This window comes from Saccopteryx leptura, chromosome X, assembly GCF_036850995.1.
Source record: "Saccopteryx leptura isolate mSacLep1 chromosome X, mSacLep1_pri_phased_curated, whole genome shotgun sequence".
NCBI classification, from domain to species: Eukaryota; Metazoa; Chordata; class Mammalia; order Chiroptera; family Emballonuridae; genus Saccopteryx; species Saccopteryx leptura.
In genome coordinates, this window is record NC_089516.1 from 36,226,903 (window position 1) to 36,246,811 (window position 19,909).

The 19,909-nt window shown below is 39.9% G+C and overlaps 1 protein-coding gene across 2 annotated transcripts in view; it reads right to left on the reverse strand.

The window, feature by feature from the left end:
• The window catches only part of F8 (coagulation factor VIII), a 216,840-nt gene that overhangs the window by 157,247 nt on the left and 39,684 nt on the right, over positions 1 to 19,909 (reverse strand). For both annotated transcript variants that reach the window (XR_010747809.1, XM_066356154.1), the window contains exons 3-5: positions 19,740 to 19,862; positions 12,120 to 12,332; positions 1,260 to 1,328 (exon numbers count right to left, since the gene is read on the reverse strand). Coding sequence is in view for 1 of the 2 variants with exons in the window: in XM_066356154.1 (XP_066212251.1) it covers positions 1,260 to 1,328; positions 12,120 to 12,332; positions 19,740 to 19,862 (405 nt within the window). In the remaining variant the exon portion in view is untranslated. The remainder of the gene's footprint in view (positions 1 to 1,259; positions 1,329 to 12,119; positions 12,333 to 19,739; positions 19,863 to 19,909) is intronic.

Here is a 19,909-nt window from a genome sequence, read left to right on the forward strand (position 1 = left end):
TGATCATCCACAGATTTTGTTTTCTGAGGGAGTTCCTGGAACCAATCCCCTATGGATACCAAGGGACAAATATGGTTAATTTTTGGAAGAGTAAAAAATTTTACATGGATTTTTTTTTTCTGAAGCTGGAAATGGGGAGGCAGTCAGACAGACTCCCACATGCGCCCAACTGGGATCCACCCGGCATGCCCACCAGGGGGCGATGCTCTGCCCATCTGGGGTGTCACTCTGTTGCAACCAGAGCCACTCTAGCGCCTGAGGCAGGACCATGGAGCCATCCCCAGCGCCCCGGCCATCTTTGCTCCACTGGAGCCTTGGCTGCGAGAGGGGAAGAGAGAGACAGAGAGGAAGGAGAGGGGGAGGGGTGGAGAAGCAGATGGGCGCTTCTCCTGTGTGCCCTGGCTGGGAATCAAACCCGGGACTCCTGCATGCCAGGCGACGCTCCACCACTGAGCCAACCGGCCAGGGCCTTACATGGATTTTTGACTGCACAGGAGGTCAGCATAATCCCCATGTTGCTTGAGGGCAAACTGTACTATTATTTCAATTTTAAATTTGAGGAAACTGAGACATAGGGAGGTTAAGTAACTTGCCAAAGTTACTTAAAAGCCAAGAGATGAAGATAAGAGAAGGCATACTCATTGAAGCAGAGAATAGAATGGTGGTTGCCAGGAGCTGGGGGTGGGGGAAATGGGAAGATATTGGTCAAAGAGTACAAACTTTCAGTTTTAAAATGGGCAAGTTTTGGAGATTTAAGGTATAGGCATGGTATCTATAATTACTAAGAGTGTGTTGAACACTGGAAATATGCTAAGAGGGTAGATTTTAGGTACACTTGTCACATACAGTTGTAACTGTCAGTGGATGGATGTTAATTAGCTTGACTGTAGTAACCATTTCATTGTGTAGATATATATCAAATCATCATGTTGTACACCTTAAATATACTCAATATACATCTTTTATTAAAATTTTCTCAAGTTAAGCAAAAAGCTTTTGTTGGTGGATTTAATGAGAGGGATGAGGCTAACCTGTTACTCAGCTCCTGTATCTTCTTATATCATAGGTACCTATAAAACTAAGGGTGACTTTTTTGGAGGAAGATTCATTGTCATTTCCATCTCCTTTATTCCTGAACAGTAATGATCTTTCTATAACCACTTTTTTTCTGGACAATAGCAGCCCTCATCTTAAGTACCAGAATCAATGAATATATTTGCTTTCTTCAGGAGCTCAAAATTCAGATGCAGCTCACTAACCTTCATCAAATACAGCAAAGAGTAGTACAAATTCATGCAAGGTCTGTGTCTTTTCTTTGGCCAGACTCCCTGCAAAAGAAGTAAGAGCATTTGTCTTCTATTTTTTGACACTTATTTATTTTTATTAAATTTAATGAGTGAAATTGGTTAATAGGATCTATAGTCTTCAGATGTACATCTCTGTGGCACATGATCTGTACATTGTGTTGTGTGTCCATCATCCAAAGTCAAACCAATTTCTGTCACTGTATATTCAGCCCCCTCCACAACCTGCCATTCCCCTCTCTGCTAACCGCCATACTATTGTTTATGTCTATGAGTCTCATTTTTATATCTTGTGTATGAGTGAAATCATATAGTTCTTAGCTTTTACTGACTGACTTCTTTCACTTAGCATAATATTCTCAAGGTCCATCCATGTTGTAAATGGCAGTATTTCATCTACTCTTATGACTGAGCATTATTCCATTGTATATATGTACCACATCTCCTTTGTCCAATCCTTGCATTTATCTTCTATTGAAAATCCTGTCATAGCAAATTGACACTAGGAGGAGATATTACTTTATCAATAGTTTGAAAGTAAGCACAAATCTAGTCCTTTGACTCTTCTTAACTTTACCATAACATTATTTTTTTGGTGTCAGGTCTCCTATATCAGTGCCTCTGGGGTAAAGAACTTTTATTAAACTTCAAATTTGCTCTAGACCACTACTTTTGTAGAATACAATAAAAATGAATTACTAAAAATAAAATTATAAAGATACAAAATACAAGCCCATATAATCATATTGTATATACAGGAAGGGGCAAAAGTAGGTTTACAGTTATTCATATAAAAATAATATAATAATTAATAAATAATACAAGAATAAATTTTGTTTCATGTACTCACAACTATAAATCTACTTTTGCCCCACCCTGTATATATGTATATATTCAGAGAAAATGTAAAAGATAAAAAATTATAAAAATCATACACATTGTTTATGGGAAATGTGCATATAGGCAATTAATAAAAAGTGTTTCTATTATGTTTTAACATTTTTTTACTTCTGCAGTTATAAATAAACAAATATTATGAGCAAAATAACAACTGTCTATATTAAACACCTATAGTCACACTGTAAGTAAACACCATGTACACCAATATTGAAAGTTGTTAATGTTGAAAATGAGCTTGCTTCATGTTTTAATAGTTGAATATGTTGGTTTTCTTAACATTGTATTTTTTCATTTTATTGGAAAGTTTTCTTTGAAGGCTTATTTCAAGTAGGAAGATATTTTTCTGATGATATTCCCCTTGTTTCTTTCTTGTACCCTTAATGCTTCGAAAGTAAAAGTTAGATTGGACAAAGAAAGTAACTTGTTCATACAAATTTAAAATACAGGCAAGGCTGTCTGAGAACATTTTAATTCTTTTTATTTTATTTTTAAATTATCAAATAGTGAAGTGGATTTTTACTTTTAGTGAATAAGTCTATGAGTTTTAACACAGATATAGATTCATGAAACCACCACCATCAGTGTATAGAACAGTTCCAACATTCCCCCAAACTCCCTCTTTCTATGGCTTTATAGTCATATATACAGTCATATATGTGTGTGTGTATATGTTCATGTGTTGACTTATGTGTATAGTTATGCTCTTGGCAACCACTGATCTGTTATCCATCACTACAGAGTTGTATTTTCGAGAATGCCATATAAATGGAACCATATAATATATAACTTTTTTTTAATTTGGTATAATGCCTTTGAGATTCATCCATTTTGTTGCATGTAACAATACTATATTCTAGTTTATTGTTGAGTTCATGGTATGGATGTACCACAGTTTGGTTAACCACTCACTTATTGAAGGATATTTAGGTTACTTCTATTTCTTGGCTTTAGAAATAAAGTTGCTGTGAACATTCATGTGCAGACTTTGTGTGGATGTTCATCTTTCATTTCTCTAAAATTCTAAAACCAATTTTAGTGTGTGTGTGTTTTTCCCCAACACCAAGAAATTCTAAGACACCAACTGGACATTCTACAATTTAACTCAATTCTGATTCCAGCTTCCTGGAGTTAGCATCAGATATCACACGTTAAGGGCTCAGTCCTAAAATACTGCCCTCTTCCCAACACTCCAGATATGAACTGCAAGTCCAGGTTGTCACCTGTGCTTCTGATCAACAGTTTAGAGGTCCCAATGACTCCCTCCTTGAGTTCCATTAATTTGCTAGATTGGCTCACAGAATGCAGAGACACGTGTTACTTACTAGATTATCAGTTTATTATAAAAGGTTATAACAGAAACAACCAGATGGAAGAGATGGGGCAAAGTATGAGGAAAGAGAGGAAAGCTTCTATGCCCTCTTTAGGTGCACCACTCTCAGAGCATCTTCAGGTGGTCACCAGCTGGAAAGCTTCCTAACCCCTTCTTCTTGGGCTTTTATGGAAGTTTCATTACATAAGCATAATTGATTAAGTCATTGGCCATTGGTAATTGGACTCAACTTCAAGCCCTTATCCCTTCCTGAAGATCAGGCAAGTGGGACTAAAAATTCCAACTTCTAACTACATGATTGGTTCCATTGGCAACCAGCCCCTAAGATTAGGTGCTTTCCAAAAGCTACCTGATTATCATAACAAGAACACATTTATATCTGTCATCATAGGGCATTTCAAAGGTTTTAGGAACTCTGTTAGGAATTGGATGAAGATCAAATATATATTTTTTATTATAAATTACAAAATACACTGCTAAATTGTTTTTCAGAATGGCTTTACCATTGTGAAATTCTCACCAACAATGTTACAACAATGTTGTTCTTGATTCTTACCTGCATGTGTGACAATTTTTAAATTATTATTTTAGCTATTCTAATAGGAATATAGCAATATTTCACTGTTTCTTATTTGTTTGTTTGTTTATTTATTTATTTATTTAGTGAGAGGCAGGGAGGCAGAGAAAAACTTCCACATGCACCTTGACCAGGATCCACCCGGCAAGCTCCCTACCAGGTGACACTCTGCCCATCTGGGCCACTGCTCTGCTGCTTGGCAACCTAGCCATTCCAGCGTTTGAGGCAAGGCCACAGAGGCATCCCCAGTGCCTGGGGCCAATTGTGGTTGCAGCATTCAAGTCATGGCTGAGGGAGGGGAAGAAAGAGAAAGAGACAGAGAGGCGGGGTGAGGGGTAGAGAAGCAGATGGTTGCTCCTCCTGCGTGCCCTGACCAGGAATTGAACCCAGGCCTTTCACACGCCAAGCCAATGCTCTACCACTACTGCTTTACCTTTGAGAAACAGGCCAGGGCTAGTTTTTCTTTTTCAGAATAATATTTATTTACATTTTATTATTAAAGTGAGAAGAAGGGAGATAGTGAGACAGACTCCTGCTTGCGCCTTGACTGGGCTCCACCCAGCAACAATTATCTAGGGCCAATGCCTGGATCAACTGTGCTAGTTTTAGTGCCTGAGGCTAATACACTTCAATGGAGCTATCCTCAGCACCCAGGAACACATTTGAAAGAATCGAGTGTCCAGTTGTGAAAGGGGAAGAGAGAGAGAAGGGGGAGAGGAAGAGGAGAGAAGCAGATAGTTGCTTCTATTGCAGCCTTGACTGGGAATCTTACTCAGGATGTCCATTCACCAAGTGGATGCTCAATACACTGAGCCAACCAGCCAGGACTAAATTTTATTTAGAAAATTAAATTTAACAGGGTGACATGGATCACTAAGAGTACATAGGTTTCAGGTAAACATTTCTATAGCATTTCAACTGTTAATTATGTTGTGTACCCATCAACCACAGTCAAATCATTATCTATCACTGTGTATTTGTCCCTATTTACTCTGCTACCCTCTCCCCCACTACCCTCTCTTCCTGGAAACCACTTCACTTTTATGTATGTCCATGAGTCTCAGTTTTATATCCCACCTATGTGTGAAGTCATACAGTTTTTAGCTTTTCCTGAATTACTTATTTCACTCAGTATAATGTTCTTAAGGCCCATCCATGTTGTCATAAATGTAACTATGTCATCATTTCTTATGGCTGAGTAGTATTCCATTGTATATATGTACCACATCTTCTTTATCCAGTCCTCAAAGGACACTTTGGTTATTTCCATGTCTTGGCCACTGTGAATAATGCTTCAATGAACATGAGGGTGCATGCGACTTTATGTAAAAATGCTTTTGAGTTTTGGGGGTAGATACCCAATAGAAGGATTGCTAGGTCATATGGTAGCTCTAGTCTCATCATTTTGAGGAACCAAATACTTTCTTCCATAATGGTTGTACCAGTTTACATTCCTACTAACAGTGAATGAGGGTTCCTTTTCCCCCACAGACTCTCCAACACTTGTTATTACCTGTCATGTTGATAATAGCCAATCTAATGGGTGTGAGGTGGCATCTTATTGTAGTTTTGATTTGCATTTCTCAAATAGTTAGTGAATATGAACACTTTTTATATTTATGTTGATCATATGAATGTTTTCTTGGGAGAAGTGTCTGTTTAGGTTCTTTCCCCATTTTTTATGTGGATTGTTTGCTTGTTTATTGCTGAGCTTTGTGAATTCTTTATATATTTTGAATATTAACCCCTTATTGGCTCCACTGTTTGTAAATATTATCTCCCATTTGATTGGTTGCCTTCCTGTCTCATTTTAAGTTTCTCTAGCAGTGCAGAAGCTTTTTAGTTTGATATAGTTTTATTCATTTATTTTTGCCTTTGCTTCCCCTGCCTTTGGGGATCAAATTCATAAATTGTCCTCTATGGTCAAGGTCCAAGAGTTTAGTACCTATGTTTTCTTTTACATAATTTATTGTTTCAGACCTTATGTTTAGGTTGGATCCATTTTGTATTAGTTTTTGTGCAGGGGGACAAACTGTAGTCAGGTTTCATTCTTTTGCATGTGGTTTTCCAATTTTCCCCGACCTGTTTATTGAAGAGGCTTTTTTTTCTTTATTTCATGTTTTTGCCTGCTTTGTCAAAGATTATTTGTTCATATACATGCAGTTTTATTTCTGGGTGGTCAGTTCTGTTCCATTGGTCAGAAGGTCTGCTTTTCTGTCAATACCATGCTGTTTTGATTATCATGGCTCTATAGTATAATTTGAAGTCAGGTAGTGTGATACCTCAAGCTTCATTCTTTTTTCTTAGAATTGCTTTGACTATACATTTGTTTGTTTTTGTATTTTCCTGAAGTGAGAAGCAGGGAGGCAGAGAGACAGGCTCTCATATGCGCCCAACCAGGATCCACCCGGCAAGCCCACTAGGGGGTGATGCTCTACCCATCTGAGGCATTGCTCCGTTGCAACCAGAGCCATTCTAGTACCTGAGGTGGAGGCCATGGAGCCATCCTCAGCACCCAGGCCAACTTGCTCCAGTGGAGCCTTGGCTGCAGGAGGGGAAGAGAGAGACAGAGAGAAAGGAGAGGAGAAAGGGTGGAAAAGCAGACAGGCACCTCTCCTGTGTGCCCTGGCTAGGAATCGAACCTGGGAATTCTACACACTGGGCTGTCACTCTACCGCTGAGCCAACTGATATACAGTGTTTTTAATGATTTCATACAAACCTGATAATTTTTTTTGTTCTATTTCTTTAAAAAAGTGACATTGGGATTTTGATGAGAATTGCATTAAATTTGTATATTGCTTTGGGTTATATGGCCATTTAAACTATGTTAATTCTTCCAATCCATGAACATGGAATATTTTTTTCATTTCATTGTGTTTTTTTCAACTTTGTTCAATAATGCTTTGTAGTTTTCAGTATATAGGTACTTTGCATAATTTATTAAGTTTATTCCTAGGTATTTTTTATTGCATTTGTAAAAAGAATCTTTTAAGTTCATTTTCTGGTTTATCATTGGTGTATAGGAAAGCAGTGGACTTTTGTATATTGATTATGTATCCTGTGAGTTTACTATATTAGTTTAGTGTTTCTAATAGATTTTGGTGGAGTCTTTGGGGTTCTCTATATTCAAGATTATGTCATCTGCAAAAAATGATACCTTTACTTCTTTCCTGATTTGGATGCCTTTTATTTCTTTCTTTGCTGAGAAGTCTGGTGATAACTTAATGCATTTTCCTTTATATGTTATATTTTTCTTTTACCTAGCTGTCTTGAGGATTCTTTCTTTGTCATTGATATTTGACAATTTTATGATGATGTACCTTGGAGTAGGTCTGTTTTTGTTGAGGTAACTTGGCATTCATTTTGCTTCTTGGATTTGGCAAGGCTCTAACTCTTTCCATAGACTTGGGAACTTCTCATCCATTATTTGTTTGAATAGGTTCTCCATTTCCTTCTCCTTCTCTTCTTCTTTTGATATATCTAGTATTCTTATATTTCTCTTTCTGATGGAATCAGACCATTCTTGCAGAGCTCTCTGAGGTTTTTTTTTTAAATTCTTGAGTTTCTCTCCTCTTTTCTCTGTAGCATCTCTAGTTGCCTGTCTTTGATGTCACTGATTCTTTTCTCTATCTGGCTTGTTCTATTAGCTACACTTGCTAGTTCAGTCTTCAATTCATGTATTGAGTTCTTCATCTCTGTTTTTAAAGTTTCAGTTACCTTGGTGAGGTATTTGTTTTGTTCATTAATTTGTTTTCTGAGCTCACTAAGTTGCCTATCGGTGTCTTCTCACATCTTGTTTTGTATTTTCAGAACTTCAATTTTGAATTCTCCATCATTTAACTCTAATGTTTCTATGTGATTCAGATTTTTTTCCTGGAGATTTTTTTTTGAACTATGTCTCTGTCTTACATAGCCATGATATTCTATTTCTTCTTCCTTGATGGCATTTGAAAGTGGTATTTTTAAGAACCCTAACAAAAAAAAAGCCAAATAAAAGTAAAAAAATAAAAATAAAAAATACATATAGAATTAAAAATTATGACAAGTAAAGTAGAAAAAGCACAGAAAAAAAAAGATCGAAAGCAAACAAAACATACTCACAAAATATAAATACTTTATATAAAAAATAAAGAAAATAAAATTCAAAAGAGAAAAAGAGATAAAAAGAATAAGAAGAAAAAAGAAGAAAGTTTGAAAAGTGGGTAAATTAGAGGAAAATTTAATTTCAGTTTTGAGAGGTTTCCTGTAGTAGATTTCACTGTAATACAACTTTTAGCTCTGTGAAGCTACTGGGCTGTCCTCTGCTGAGATGTTGCTGTGGCAGTGATGTAGGTGGGGCTCCAGTTGTGTTGGTGGGTGTGGCATGTTGTGAGGGCTTTTCAGCTTTGGCTTTATGGCTTGGGCCTTATGTCTTTGGCTTTATGGCTTCAGGTATCCAGCTTTATGGCTCTAGCAATGGAGATCTTAGGCTTCTGGGCTCTCCTTCCCACATATCCACAGACCTGGGGACCAGATGTGGAGCACCTCTGTTCTTCAGGGAAGAGAGTGACTCTGGAGAGGTAGCTATGGGGTTTGCCTCTGCCACTCTTTGTACTGTGAGTTAAGGGAGGTTGGTTCTGAGAGCTTGGGGAGGCCACACTTTAGCTTTCTCTGTCTCTGCTGAGTGAAGGCTATAGGCAGATTGTAGGAACATTGGCCATGACCCCATGCTCTGGTTGCTTTGGTTTATCTCTCAGTCTACTCCTAATGCACCTCCCAGCAGAAGGAGACCTAGTCACTCCAAGTTTCTTTCTCTGTACCACTCAGACAAAATCTAGAGTCCAAGCTTCCCTCTTTTCCATAGTCCAGCAGAGAAAAAAAAACCAGTCACTCCAGGTTTGTCTCCCCTTTACTCCAAAGCTGACTGCCTCCTTTTCTCTCTGTCCCACCTTTACTCCACCTTGTATGTGGATTTTCAGGTGCACCTGTGAGCCTGGCTGGGATTCCTTTATTGCACTATAGTTGTTCAATTTGTTGAAATTTCAAGGGGAAAGATCAGTAGTATCTCTCACCCTGCCATTACTCTGATATCCAAAAGTTATTAATTTTGATGATGTCAAATTTATCAACTTAAAAAAAATTATTTGTGTTTTTGGTGTCTTCTCAGAACTCTTCTCCTAAATCCTGGTCATGAGGATTTTCTGCTATGCTTGCTAAATTTTTTTTGGTTTTACATATTACATTTAGATATACAATTCATTTGAGTTAATTTTTGTATAGGTAATAAGATTTGGGAACATTGCATATAGACGTCCAGTTGTTCTAACACCATTTGTTGAATGCATTAACCTTCTTCCCTTGAACTGCTTTTGCACCAAATAAATAGGTTATACTTGTGTGGATCTATTTCTGAACTTTATTCTGTTTCATTAATTTATGAGCTTATTCCATTAACCAATACATGTTATGATTACTTCAGCTTTGCAGTAAGTTTTTAAAACCAGCTAGATTTATTCCCCAATATTTATTCTTCTTTTGCAAAATCATTTTAATTAATCTAGTATTTTCCCTTTCCATGTAAATTTTGGAATCAGCTTGTTTATAACTACAAAGAAATATATAGATTGGAGAGAATTGAGATTTTCACTATGTTGAATCTTACAGTTCAGAAGCCAGTATTTCTTTCTGTTTACTTAAGTCTGCTTTATTTCTTTCATCAGCGCTTTTTAGTTTTCACCACACAATGTACCACTTTAGTGAAAGATATTGATAGTAGGGGAAGCTGTGCATGTGAGGAGGCAGCTAGTATTTAAGAACTTTCTGTATTTTCTGCTTGATTTTGCTGTGAACCTAAAAACAAACTTTTAAAAAATTTGTTTAAAAGAGGGGGGAAAATATGGCTACCCTGTATGTAGCTCTGCTGAACAGACCATGTGGAGAAAACTCCAGCTTTTTTAGTTTTTCAAGTCATTAAATAAAAAAATTTGTATACTTTTTTTTTTTTTTTTTTTTTTTTTCATTTCTGAAGCTGGAAACAGGGAGAGACAGTCAGACAGACTCCCGCATGCGCCCGACCGGGATCCACCCGGCACGCCCACCAGGGGCGATGCTCTGCCCACCAGGGGGCGATGCTCTGCCCATCCTGGGCGTCGCCATATTGCGACCAGAGCCACTCTAGCGCCTGAGGCAGAGGCCAAGGAGCTATCCCCAGCGCCCGGGCCATCTTTGCTCCAATGGAGCCTTGGCTGCGGGAGGGGAAGAGAGAGACAGAGAGGAAAGCGCGGCGGAGGGGTGGAGAAGCAAATGGGCGCTTCTCCTGTGTGCCCTGGCCGGGAATCGAACCCGGGTCCTCCGCACGCTAGGCCGACGCTCTACCGCTGAGCCAACCGGCCAGGGCCAAAAATTTAAATTCCATAAGAAACCCACAAAAACCATGAAAAAATTATAAAAAAAATGTTATTGTTTCAAGCCACAAAATTGTAGGGATATGCAGTATCACATCTTCCCATACCTCCTCAAATTCACAAATAGAACAAAATAAAATCCAGTGAAGTTGATTTTACCATTAAAAATTAGGATTAAAATAAATTATACAAAGTTTATTCCCTAATTTAGTTTATACTATTAAACTATAAATTAAAAGATGATTTGAATAAAATTAAGATGATTTTTTAAATAACAAGTTATAAACAAAAATAAATGGTTGCTTTTCTCAGATTTTTGTATTCTTTTGGGTTAGAGATGACAAACTGCCTAAAGCAGTCTATACATCATTGATCACACATTTGGATGTTTGCCTCCATGGAGCTTTCAAGGAACCTAACTCAAAATTTACAAAAGGCACTACTGGGACAGTCCATAGGATATTTGAAGTAGAAAGTAGCAATGCTTTGAGAAGAGAGACCTAATTCCAGAAGGTGGCTTTTCTTGACCTTAAAAGTGCATTGTGGTAACATAGGACAGGCATCTGTTCCTCTAAGAAACTAGATTATTCTCCTTTTTATGTGCATGATGCTGGGGAAAAGAAACCTCTTTCAGATTAAATAACATAAATTCTATCTTCTATGAATAGACTCAGATGTTTATACTTCCCTTCTTTTTAAATTGATTAATTAATTATTCTTCTTTTTCAAGTGAAAGAAGGATAGATAGAGAGACAGACTCTCACATGCACCCTGACCAGGGTCCGCTCGGCAACATCCATTTGGGGCTGATGCTCTTCTCATCCGGGGCCATGCTTGCAACTGAGCTATTTTTAGCACCTGAGGTGGAGTCTCCGCAGAGCCATCCTCTGTGCCCAGGGACAATGTGCCATGGGCACATTGAGCCATGATTGAGCCATGGTTGTAGAAGAGGAAGAGAGGAGGGGAGGGGGAGTGGTGGAAAACTAGAGAGGCACTTCTCTTGTCTACTCTAACCAGGTATAGAACTGTAGGGAATCAGCCATCTAACCTTAAACCCTCTGTGATTTGAATTGGGGACCTTGAGTTAAAAGTCCTGAGTGAATGTCTCTTGGATGCAAACACCAAGAAACTGTGTCAGTGAGTGACCTTTGTGCAGACAGAAAGGAATGCATGTGAACAGGCTTTAGAAAATTAGCCTAGATGTTCTAGATTGCCTCTTCCTTTGTGCTTGTTAATTATCAAAAGAAAAAGAATGTACTGACTGAATTCACTCCTTTTCTGGGTCAGCATAAAGTCTATTAGTAATTTTTTCCCCTTATCACCTGATCTCCCTCCATTGTAATCCTGTTACCTTTGTTATGCTTCTGATAAATAAAAGCTAAGGGAGAAGGAAATTCAGGACATCTTCTTTGCCTCTCTTGGCAGGCCTCCCTCTTTTCCTCTTGACGTCAGTTTGTGTCTTGAGAAGGTTTTTTCCACACGACACTGGTTCCCAGTGGGCTGCAATACTACATTGAACCTGGGATATCTACACACCTGGCCAATGCTCTACCACTGAACCAACTGGCCAGAGATATACTTCCCTTTTTATTTCCTCTTAATCTTACCATTTTTTATACTTACCTTCTCTACAAACTAGCAGGGTTCCAATGAGGCCTGAATTCAGGTCTTTCACCAGATCCACATGAGAAAAATAAGAGTAGGTGAGACATGGTGGGTCAGAGTCCATTGGACCATTCTCTTTGAGGACCTGCCAAACGTAGGTATGACTTTCACCAGGAATAACTTTATCATCTTCTTTCTCCCTTTTGCTGGTCTGATCCTCATATTCAGCACCTAAAGCAAGAGTGCATAAAATTGTCCTTTTTATGACTATTGTCCACTTAGGGAAACATATCAAGTTTATTGTCACTAGTAGCTTCTATAAAAGAAACACCTTTTGCAACTTAATTTGGAAGACTAACAAACAGCAGCTATAAATAGGGAGAGAAGCCTCATCATTCTAGGGGTGTTCTAGACCAGTGGTCCCCAACCCCTGGGCTGTGGACCGGTACTGGTCCATGGGTCATTTGGTACCGGTCCACAGAGAAAGAATAAATAACTTACATTATTTCTGTTTTATTTATATTTAAGTCTGAACAATGTTTTATTTTAACAATGTTTTAAAAATGACCAGATTCCCTCTGTTACATCCGTCTAAGACTAACTCCTGATGCTTGTCTTGGTCATGTGATATGTTGCTGCTAAAATTAAACCCATAAACTAGCAAAATGAGTGAAAAACAAAATTCCATCAAAAGTATTTTTATGAAGTGAAAAAGGGCCAGTGAGGAGACAGAAGAAGAACCTACGACCTCGAAGAAAAAGAAGGCTTCATTTAACAGACAATACCAGGAGTCTTACTTGAAGTATGGATTTATCGCAACTGGTGATTCTTGCAAACCAAGGCTGCTCTGCATAATATGTGGCGACCAGCTAAGTAATGAGGCAATGAACCTTCAAAACTGCTTTGCCACTTGGAGACCAAGCACCCTACTTTAAAAGACAAGCCTTCTGAGTATTTCGAAAGAAAAAAGCATGAACAAGAAGGACAGAAACGATTACTGGTGGCCACTACATCAATAAATGCAAGTGCACTGAGAGTATCATACTTGGTGGCTAATCGTATTGCTAAGGTTAAGAAGCCATTCACCATTGGTGAAGAATTGATCCTTCCAGCCACTAAAGACATTTGTCGTGAACTTCTAGGAGAGGCTGCGGTTAAAAAGATAGCACAGATGCCTCTTTCGGTTACCATCGTCACACAAAGCATTGAGGAAATAGCAGAGGACATTGAATCACAATTGTTGGAGAGGATTAATATATCACCGTGGTACGCTCTCCAGGTTGACGAATCTACAGATATTGACAAGGCAATGCTACTTGTTTACGTGCGTTATCTTTATCAAGAGTATGTAGGCATATGCACAGATGGAGCTGCTGCCATGACCGGAAGGATGATTGGTTTAACTACTTGGATTAAGGAGGTTGCACCTGAATGCGAGTCTACGCATTGTGTCATTCACAGGGAAATGCTGGCTAGCCGAACTATATTACCGGAACTTAACAGCGTATTGAATGATGTTGTTAAAGTTATTAACCACATCAAAGCACACGCCCTTCACTCGTGCCTGTTCGAGCAGCTTTGTGAGGAAATGAACGCGGAGCACAGACACCTTCTCTTATACACAGAAATAAGATGATTATCCCGAGGGAGGTTCCTGGCCAGAGTGTTTGAATTATGAGAGCCGCTGCAGAGATTTCTCTCAGAAAAAAAGTCACCGCTAGCAGCACATTTCAGTGACGAGGAATGGGTCACAAAACTCGCTTACTTGTGCGACATATTTAACCTCCTCAATGAACTCAATCCGTCACTTCAGGAGAAAATTACAACTGTCTTCAAGTTGGCAGATAAAGTAGCTGCATTTAAAGCCAAACTGGGTTTGTGGGACGACGCGTGAACAGGGGTATATTTGACATGTTTCAAACATTCACAGGAATTTTGGAAGAGACTGAGCCCAAGCCTTCATTGTCCCAGCTGGTGCACAATCACCTGTATTTGCTTTTAAAAGAGTTTGAACGCTACTTCCCAACCACAAAAGACCCACAAATTGCCAAGGAATGGATCCGCGATCCATTTGTCAACAAACCAGGTGAATCCAGCATGTCTATGCAAGAAGAGGATCAACTACTGGAGATCGCAAATGACGGCGGCCTTAAAAATATGTTCGAGGCCCTGGCCAGTTGGCTCAGCGGTAGAGCGTCGGCCTAGCGTGCGGAGGACCCGGGTTCGATTCCCGGCCAGGGCACACAGGAAAAGCGCCCATTTGCTTCTCCACCCCTCCGCCGCGCTTTCCTCTCTGTCTCTCTCTTCCCCTCCCGCAGCCAAGGCTCCATTGGAGCAAAGATGGTCCGGGCTCTGGGGATGGCTCTGTGGCCTCTGCCTCAGGCGCTAGAGTGGCTCTGGTCGCAACATGGCGACGCCCAGGATGGGCAGATTATCGCCCCCTGGTGGGCAGAGCGTCGCCCCATGGTGGGCGTGCCGGGTGTATCCCGGTCGGGCGCATGCGGGAGTCTGTCTGACTGTCTCTCCCCGTTTCCAGCTTCAGAAAAATGAAAAAAAAAAAATATGTTCGAGACTACAACTCTGCCGGTGTTCTGAATTAAAGTCATGGCAGAATACCCCGAGATCACCACAAAAGCACTTAGAACCCTGTTGCCATTCCCGACATTCTATTTGTGAGAAGCGGGATTTTCTGCAGTGACAGCAACCAAAATAAAATTATGGAATAGACTGGACATAAGCAACACACTTCGGGTGTCATTGTTTCCCATTACCCCTAAATGGGAGCGTCTCGATACAGAGAAACAAGCTCAGGGCTCCCACTGATTTAGCGTTATGGTTGTTGAGAGATAGGCTACTATCTCTCATTCTATATAAACATTATAATAAATAACCCTTAACTTACAATATTCATAACAATGGTGAGTTGTATTTTTCATGCACTTTATATTTGTTTTTGTGTTGTATCCTTTTTTAAGGCATGTTTAAACGTTACCATAGCGACTGGAAAGTGTTTGGAGGCAGAGAGGATGTTACTCATGTTATGTTGTTGGTGCGATGTTAAGAGGATGCTTCTAATAAAGTTGCATATGAGTACACAGTGGATTCATGTTTATTTTTATTGTCTTAGGTTCATGATTGGTAGCGAGCCCAAACCTATCATATTACATATTGATGTCAGACATGAAACGTTGTCAGAATAACAAATTTATTTTATTTTATTTTATTTTTTTCATTTTTCTGAAGCTGGAAACAGGGAGAGACAGTCAGACAGACTCCCGCATGCGCCCGACCGGGATCCACCCGGCACGCCCACCAGGGGCGGTGCTCTGCCCCCCAGGGGGCGATGCTCTGCCCATCCTGGGCGTCGCCATATTGCGACCAGAGCCACTCTAGCGCCTGAGGCAGAGGCCACAGAGCCATCCCCAGCGCCCGGGCCATCTTTGCTCCAATGGAGCCTTGGCTGCGGGAGGGGAAGAGAGAGACAGAGAGGAAAGCGCGGCGGAGGGGTGGAGAAGCAAATGGGCGCTTCTCCTATGTGCCCTGGCCGGGAATCGAACCCGGGTCCTCCGCACGCTAGGCCGACGCTCTACCGCTGAGCCAACCGGCCAGGGCCAGAATAACAAATTTAAATACAGCCTGAATAATGAGGACATGCTCAGTCCTCCTTTAACTTAGCCCAATAAATATCGTAAGTTCAAAAATTATATTTAAAATACCACAGTTTTTATGCCAGTCGCATAATTTTATTTTGTACATTTATCCGTCCCACCTTAAAGGCCGGTCCGTGAAAATATTTTCTGACATTAAACTGGTCCGTGGCCCAAAAAAGGTTGGGGACCACTGTTCTAGACAACTAATGCAAACATAAGTGGTTGAGACTTTCACACTCTAACCAACTGTTTCCATTATTGCATATTTTAAACTAATTGAAGTCAATTCAACTCAACAGACACATATTAGTTATATACTTTGTCCTAGACTCTTTAATAAGCACTGGTGAGTTAAAAATGCTTTTTAACTTGGTTCTCTCTAGAGGGGCATATCACATCAGGGGTAGATATTTTCTGGCTGTCCTATCTTTAGTGATGTTAAAATTGATCCTTGGATTAGCCTGATACTTCTATTCTAATTTGAGCACTAAATGTGTTCATTGTTAATGAAATGTCATTGCATCTAGGTCGTTTCAATAGACAGAAGTAGAAAATATTTAAAGGCACTCACCATAACATTTAGGCTTCTATTGAAACATTTTTCTAGCAACTCACTATAGCTTCATAATGGTCTCAGAAGTTACAGAGCAGCCAAAACATTCAGGGCACTCTTCATTTATACACCATCTTATCCTACAATATTTATACACTTTCTTTAACAGAGCAGTGCAAGCGACCCCTGCACTGCCCCTGCTTTGCCAATGCTTTTACTACAAACTCTCAGCATCCAAAAGCCATCCCCAAGTTCCAGGTGCATGGTCCTCATTATAAAGTCAGGCTCTCTTGGGTACAGGGGCACCCCCTCCAGTGGGTACTAGGGACAACTGGTTTCATTAAGAAGCAACAGCATACCAACACCTGTGCGTGGAACATCCTGGTGGATATTTAGAAAACCTGAGTTGGTACCTCGGAATGGAGTATGTGGTTCAGTTGTCTGTGTAATTGTGGGTCATTATCAAGTTATGGATAGTGGGTATGTTTGGGTAGGGAGAGAGGAGATCATAGAGGGGTACAGAGGAGGCTTCAAATATATCTAGAATGTTTAAATTAAGCAAAGATGGCCAAATGTTAAGTTTTGGCAAAGTGAGGTAATGGATACATGTTTGCTATATTATTCTCTATACATTTCTTTGCTTGAAATATTTAATTAAGAAAAGGATGTCCTTTTCCCTAATACTAAGGTTTTAAGAGAGGTATGGGAGATTTGACGAGAGGTAAAGGATGTATGAAATACTATAGCTTTCTTGGGGAGAGCAACGGTGAGTGGATTGGAAGAAATGTAGCATTAGGATGGCCAGGTAGTGCTGAGGGACCACTTGAGTTGAGGTATTATGAACTTAGTGATACAATTTCATTTGGTTGTGTAATTTTTATTTTAACTATGGCCATTTGCTGTCTGTTCTATATAACCCCTATTCAATTCCCTGCTGCTGGTGAGCCTGGCCTAGCCTGGGATCCTAGATGCTAGCCTGCACAGATATCCCAAATTCCCATGTCCAGTAAGAGTTACAACATATTCCGAGTCCACATGCCAAGGATTTTGGTGGGTCTCAGTCCTAGAGGACCCAGCTCAGTGGCACCTAGGTATAACTTCTCCAACACAAGCCAAATGCTTCAGGGGATACTCCATCCTATTTTCTGGTACTGTCAGCTATTTATCTTTTCTCTGATCTCTGCTCAGAAGCTTTGAATTTGATACTTCTTTTTTTTTTTTTTGTATTTTTCTGAAGCTGGAAATGGGGAGAGACAGTCAGACAGACTCCCGCATGTGCCCGACCGGGATCCACCCGGCACGCCCACCAGGGGCGATGCTCTGCCCACCAGGGGGCAATGCTCTGCCCCTCTGGGGCATTGCTTTGCCGCGACCAGAGCCACTCTAGCGCCTGGGGCAGAGGCCAAGGAGCCATCCCCAGCGCCCGGGCCATCTTTGCTCCAATGGAGCCTTGGCTGCAGGAGGGGAAGAGAGAGACAGAGAGGAAGGAGGGGGGGGGTGGAGAAGCAAATGGGTGCTTCTCCTATGTGCCCTGGCCGGGAATCGAACCCGGGTCCCCCGCACGCCAGGCTGACGCTCCACCGCTGAGCCAACCGGCCAGGGCCTGAATTTGATACTTCTTGACTTTTACATCCCAGGCTGTCTCTCAGATCTCCCTCCAAGTTTTGCAGCTCTAGTTCCTTTGACACATATTGCATGTGAACTATCTTGGCTTACATCATATGCTTTTTGATTCTACTAGCCAAAGCAAGTCATACGGCTAAACTCAACATCAATGTGGTGGGAGAATATACTCCTCCTACTCTAGGGTAGGGAATGATAATTTGCTGAATAGTAATACACTTTACCAGAGTTGGCCTGGAAGATAAAAATGATAGGCTTGCAAATGCATAGAGATATAAAGCGTATCAGTAGTTGCCTAGGACTGGGAGTGGAAATGGGACTTGAAATACAAAGAGAGAACTTTTTGAAATGCCAGAAGTGTCCTAAAGTTGGATTGTGTTGATGACTGTACAACTGTCTAAATGTACTAAAAGTCATCAAACTACTTTAAACAGGATACAAAGCTCTAAAAAGGAAAAATGTGATACATTTTTGTGCTTTACTAACTATTGAATTTTCATGGTTCATTAACTTTAAGAACTTCTGTTTACCAGAAAAATTATTGAAAGAGTGAAAATTCAACACACAGTCTATAAAAAGATATGCAAATATTTGTCTGTCATCGAATTTGTATTCTGAAAATATAAATTACCTCTAAAAATCAGTAAGAAAATGATAAACAACTCCTTTATTTTAACAAGGCAAAAACTTAAACACTTGATCAATACTTTACAAAAAGATATCAGAAAGGTCAACAAACATATACAATGATATTTAACATCATCACAGATTTACCTGAAAATCTGAGGCCCCCAGACTAGTATAAGAAGGTCAGGAGCTTGTGGATCATAACATAAAAATATAAAGGCTTATGGTAGGACCATAAACCAAATGGGCATCAGAACATCATCTCACTATGTTGTTCCTAGGCAGAACCACTGCAGATGCCTATATGAGAGATTAGATAATCTACTTTCCCAGACCTTACCTAGCTTAGGGTACAAAAGAGTTATCTGTATGCTTAGCCCCAGCTGCAAAGTTGTGAGAATCCTGGCCTCCCTAAAATGTCCCTGGATTTGTTCTAGAAGCTCCCAAGTCAATAAGCCTCATGGAAATAGCCATCCAGGCTTTAGCCAGAACTTGTATACTATCTGCTCCATCCTGTCTCCTTCTTCCAACCCAAGTTGATCCTGGCCTCATGAGTGCAACCCAGAAAATTAAGGCCTTCCAATTTCAGAATGAGAAATTGGTCAACATGTAAGCATAGCTAGGTACAACATAGGGCATGTGTTCTAATAATGTATTAATGACTTTATTAAATCTTCTTGATCTACATATGTCATAATCTATCTGGATAATATTATGGTCAATTGTAGTATCCTCTTCACTACCTTCCTGCACTGTGAAGTTTAAGGAGAAGATAGTTGGAGTGGGGACTGTGGCCAAACTGGTTGTTTGTTTTAACAAGATCAGCTTGTGCTTCTGCTGGTTGGCTCTCATCACATGTGGCATACATATTTGGAAATTTGGGGGAGGAGAAAGAGAAAATATGTGAAAAGTAAAAAATCTAAGGAAGGAGAAGGAGAATTTTGTTTCAAGTTTATACCATGAGTCTTGATTCCTCCCTAGGACGTTTTTTGGGTATAGAAAGGCAGATGAAGTTGTAATTTTAGGGTCGATAGCCTGGTTCACCATAGAATGACAGGGAACCAAATAAAAAACATTGGGTATTAGACTAAAATGACAATGTTCTTAACTTCACAGTTGCATGACTTTATACTCAATATTCGTTTATATCTAGAAGACAGAAAAATAAGAGGATATTGGATTCACCTTCAGAAGCTTTCCAGTAGGATACACCAACAGCATGAAGACTGACAGCATGAGAAGCCATGTTCTTAAGTGTAATGACCACTGTGTCATAAACCTCAGCCCGGATGGTAGGACCCAGCAGACCTGCAAGAATGAGATGGTCACCAAAGGTCACTTGGAAGGTGGCACTC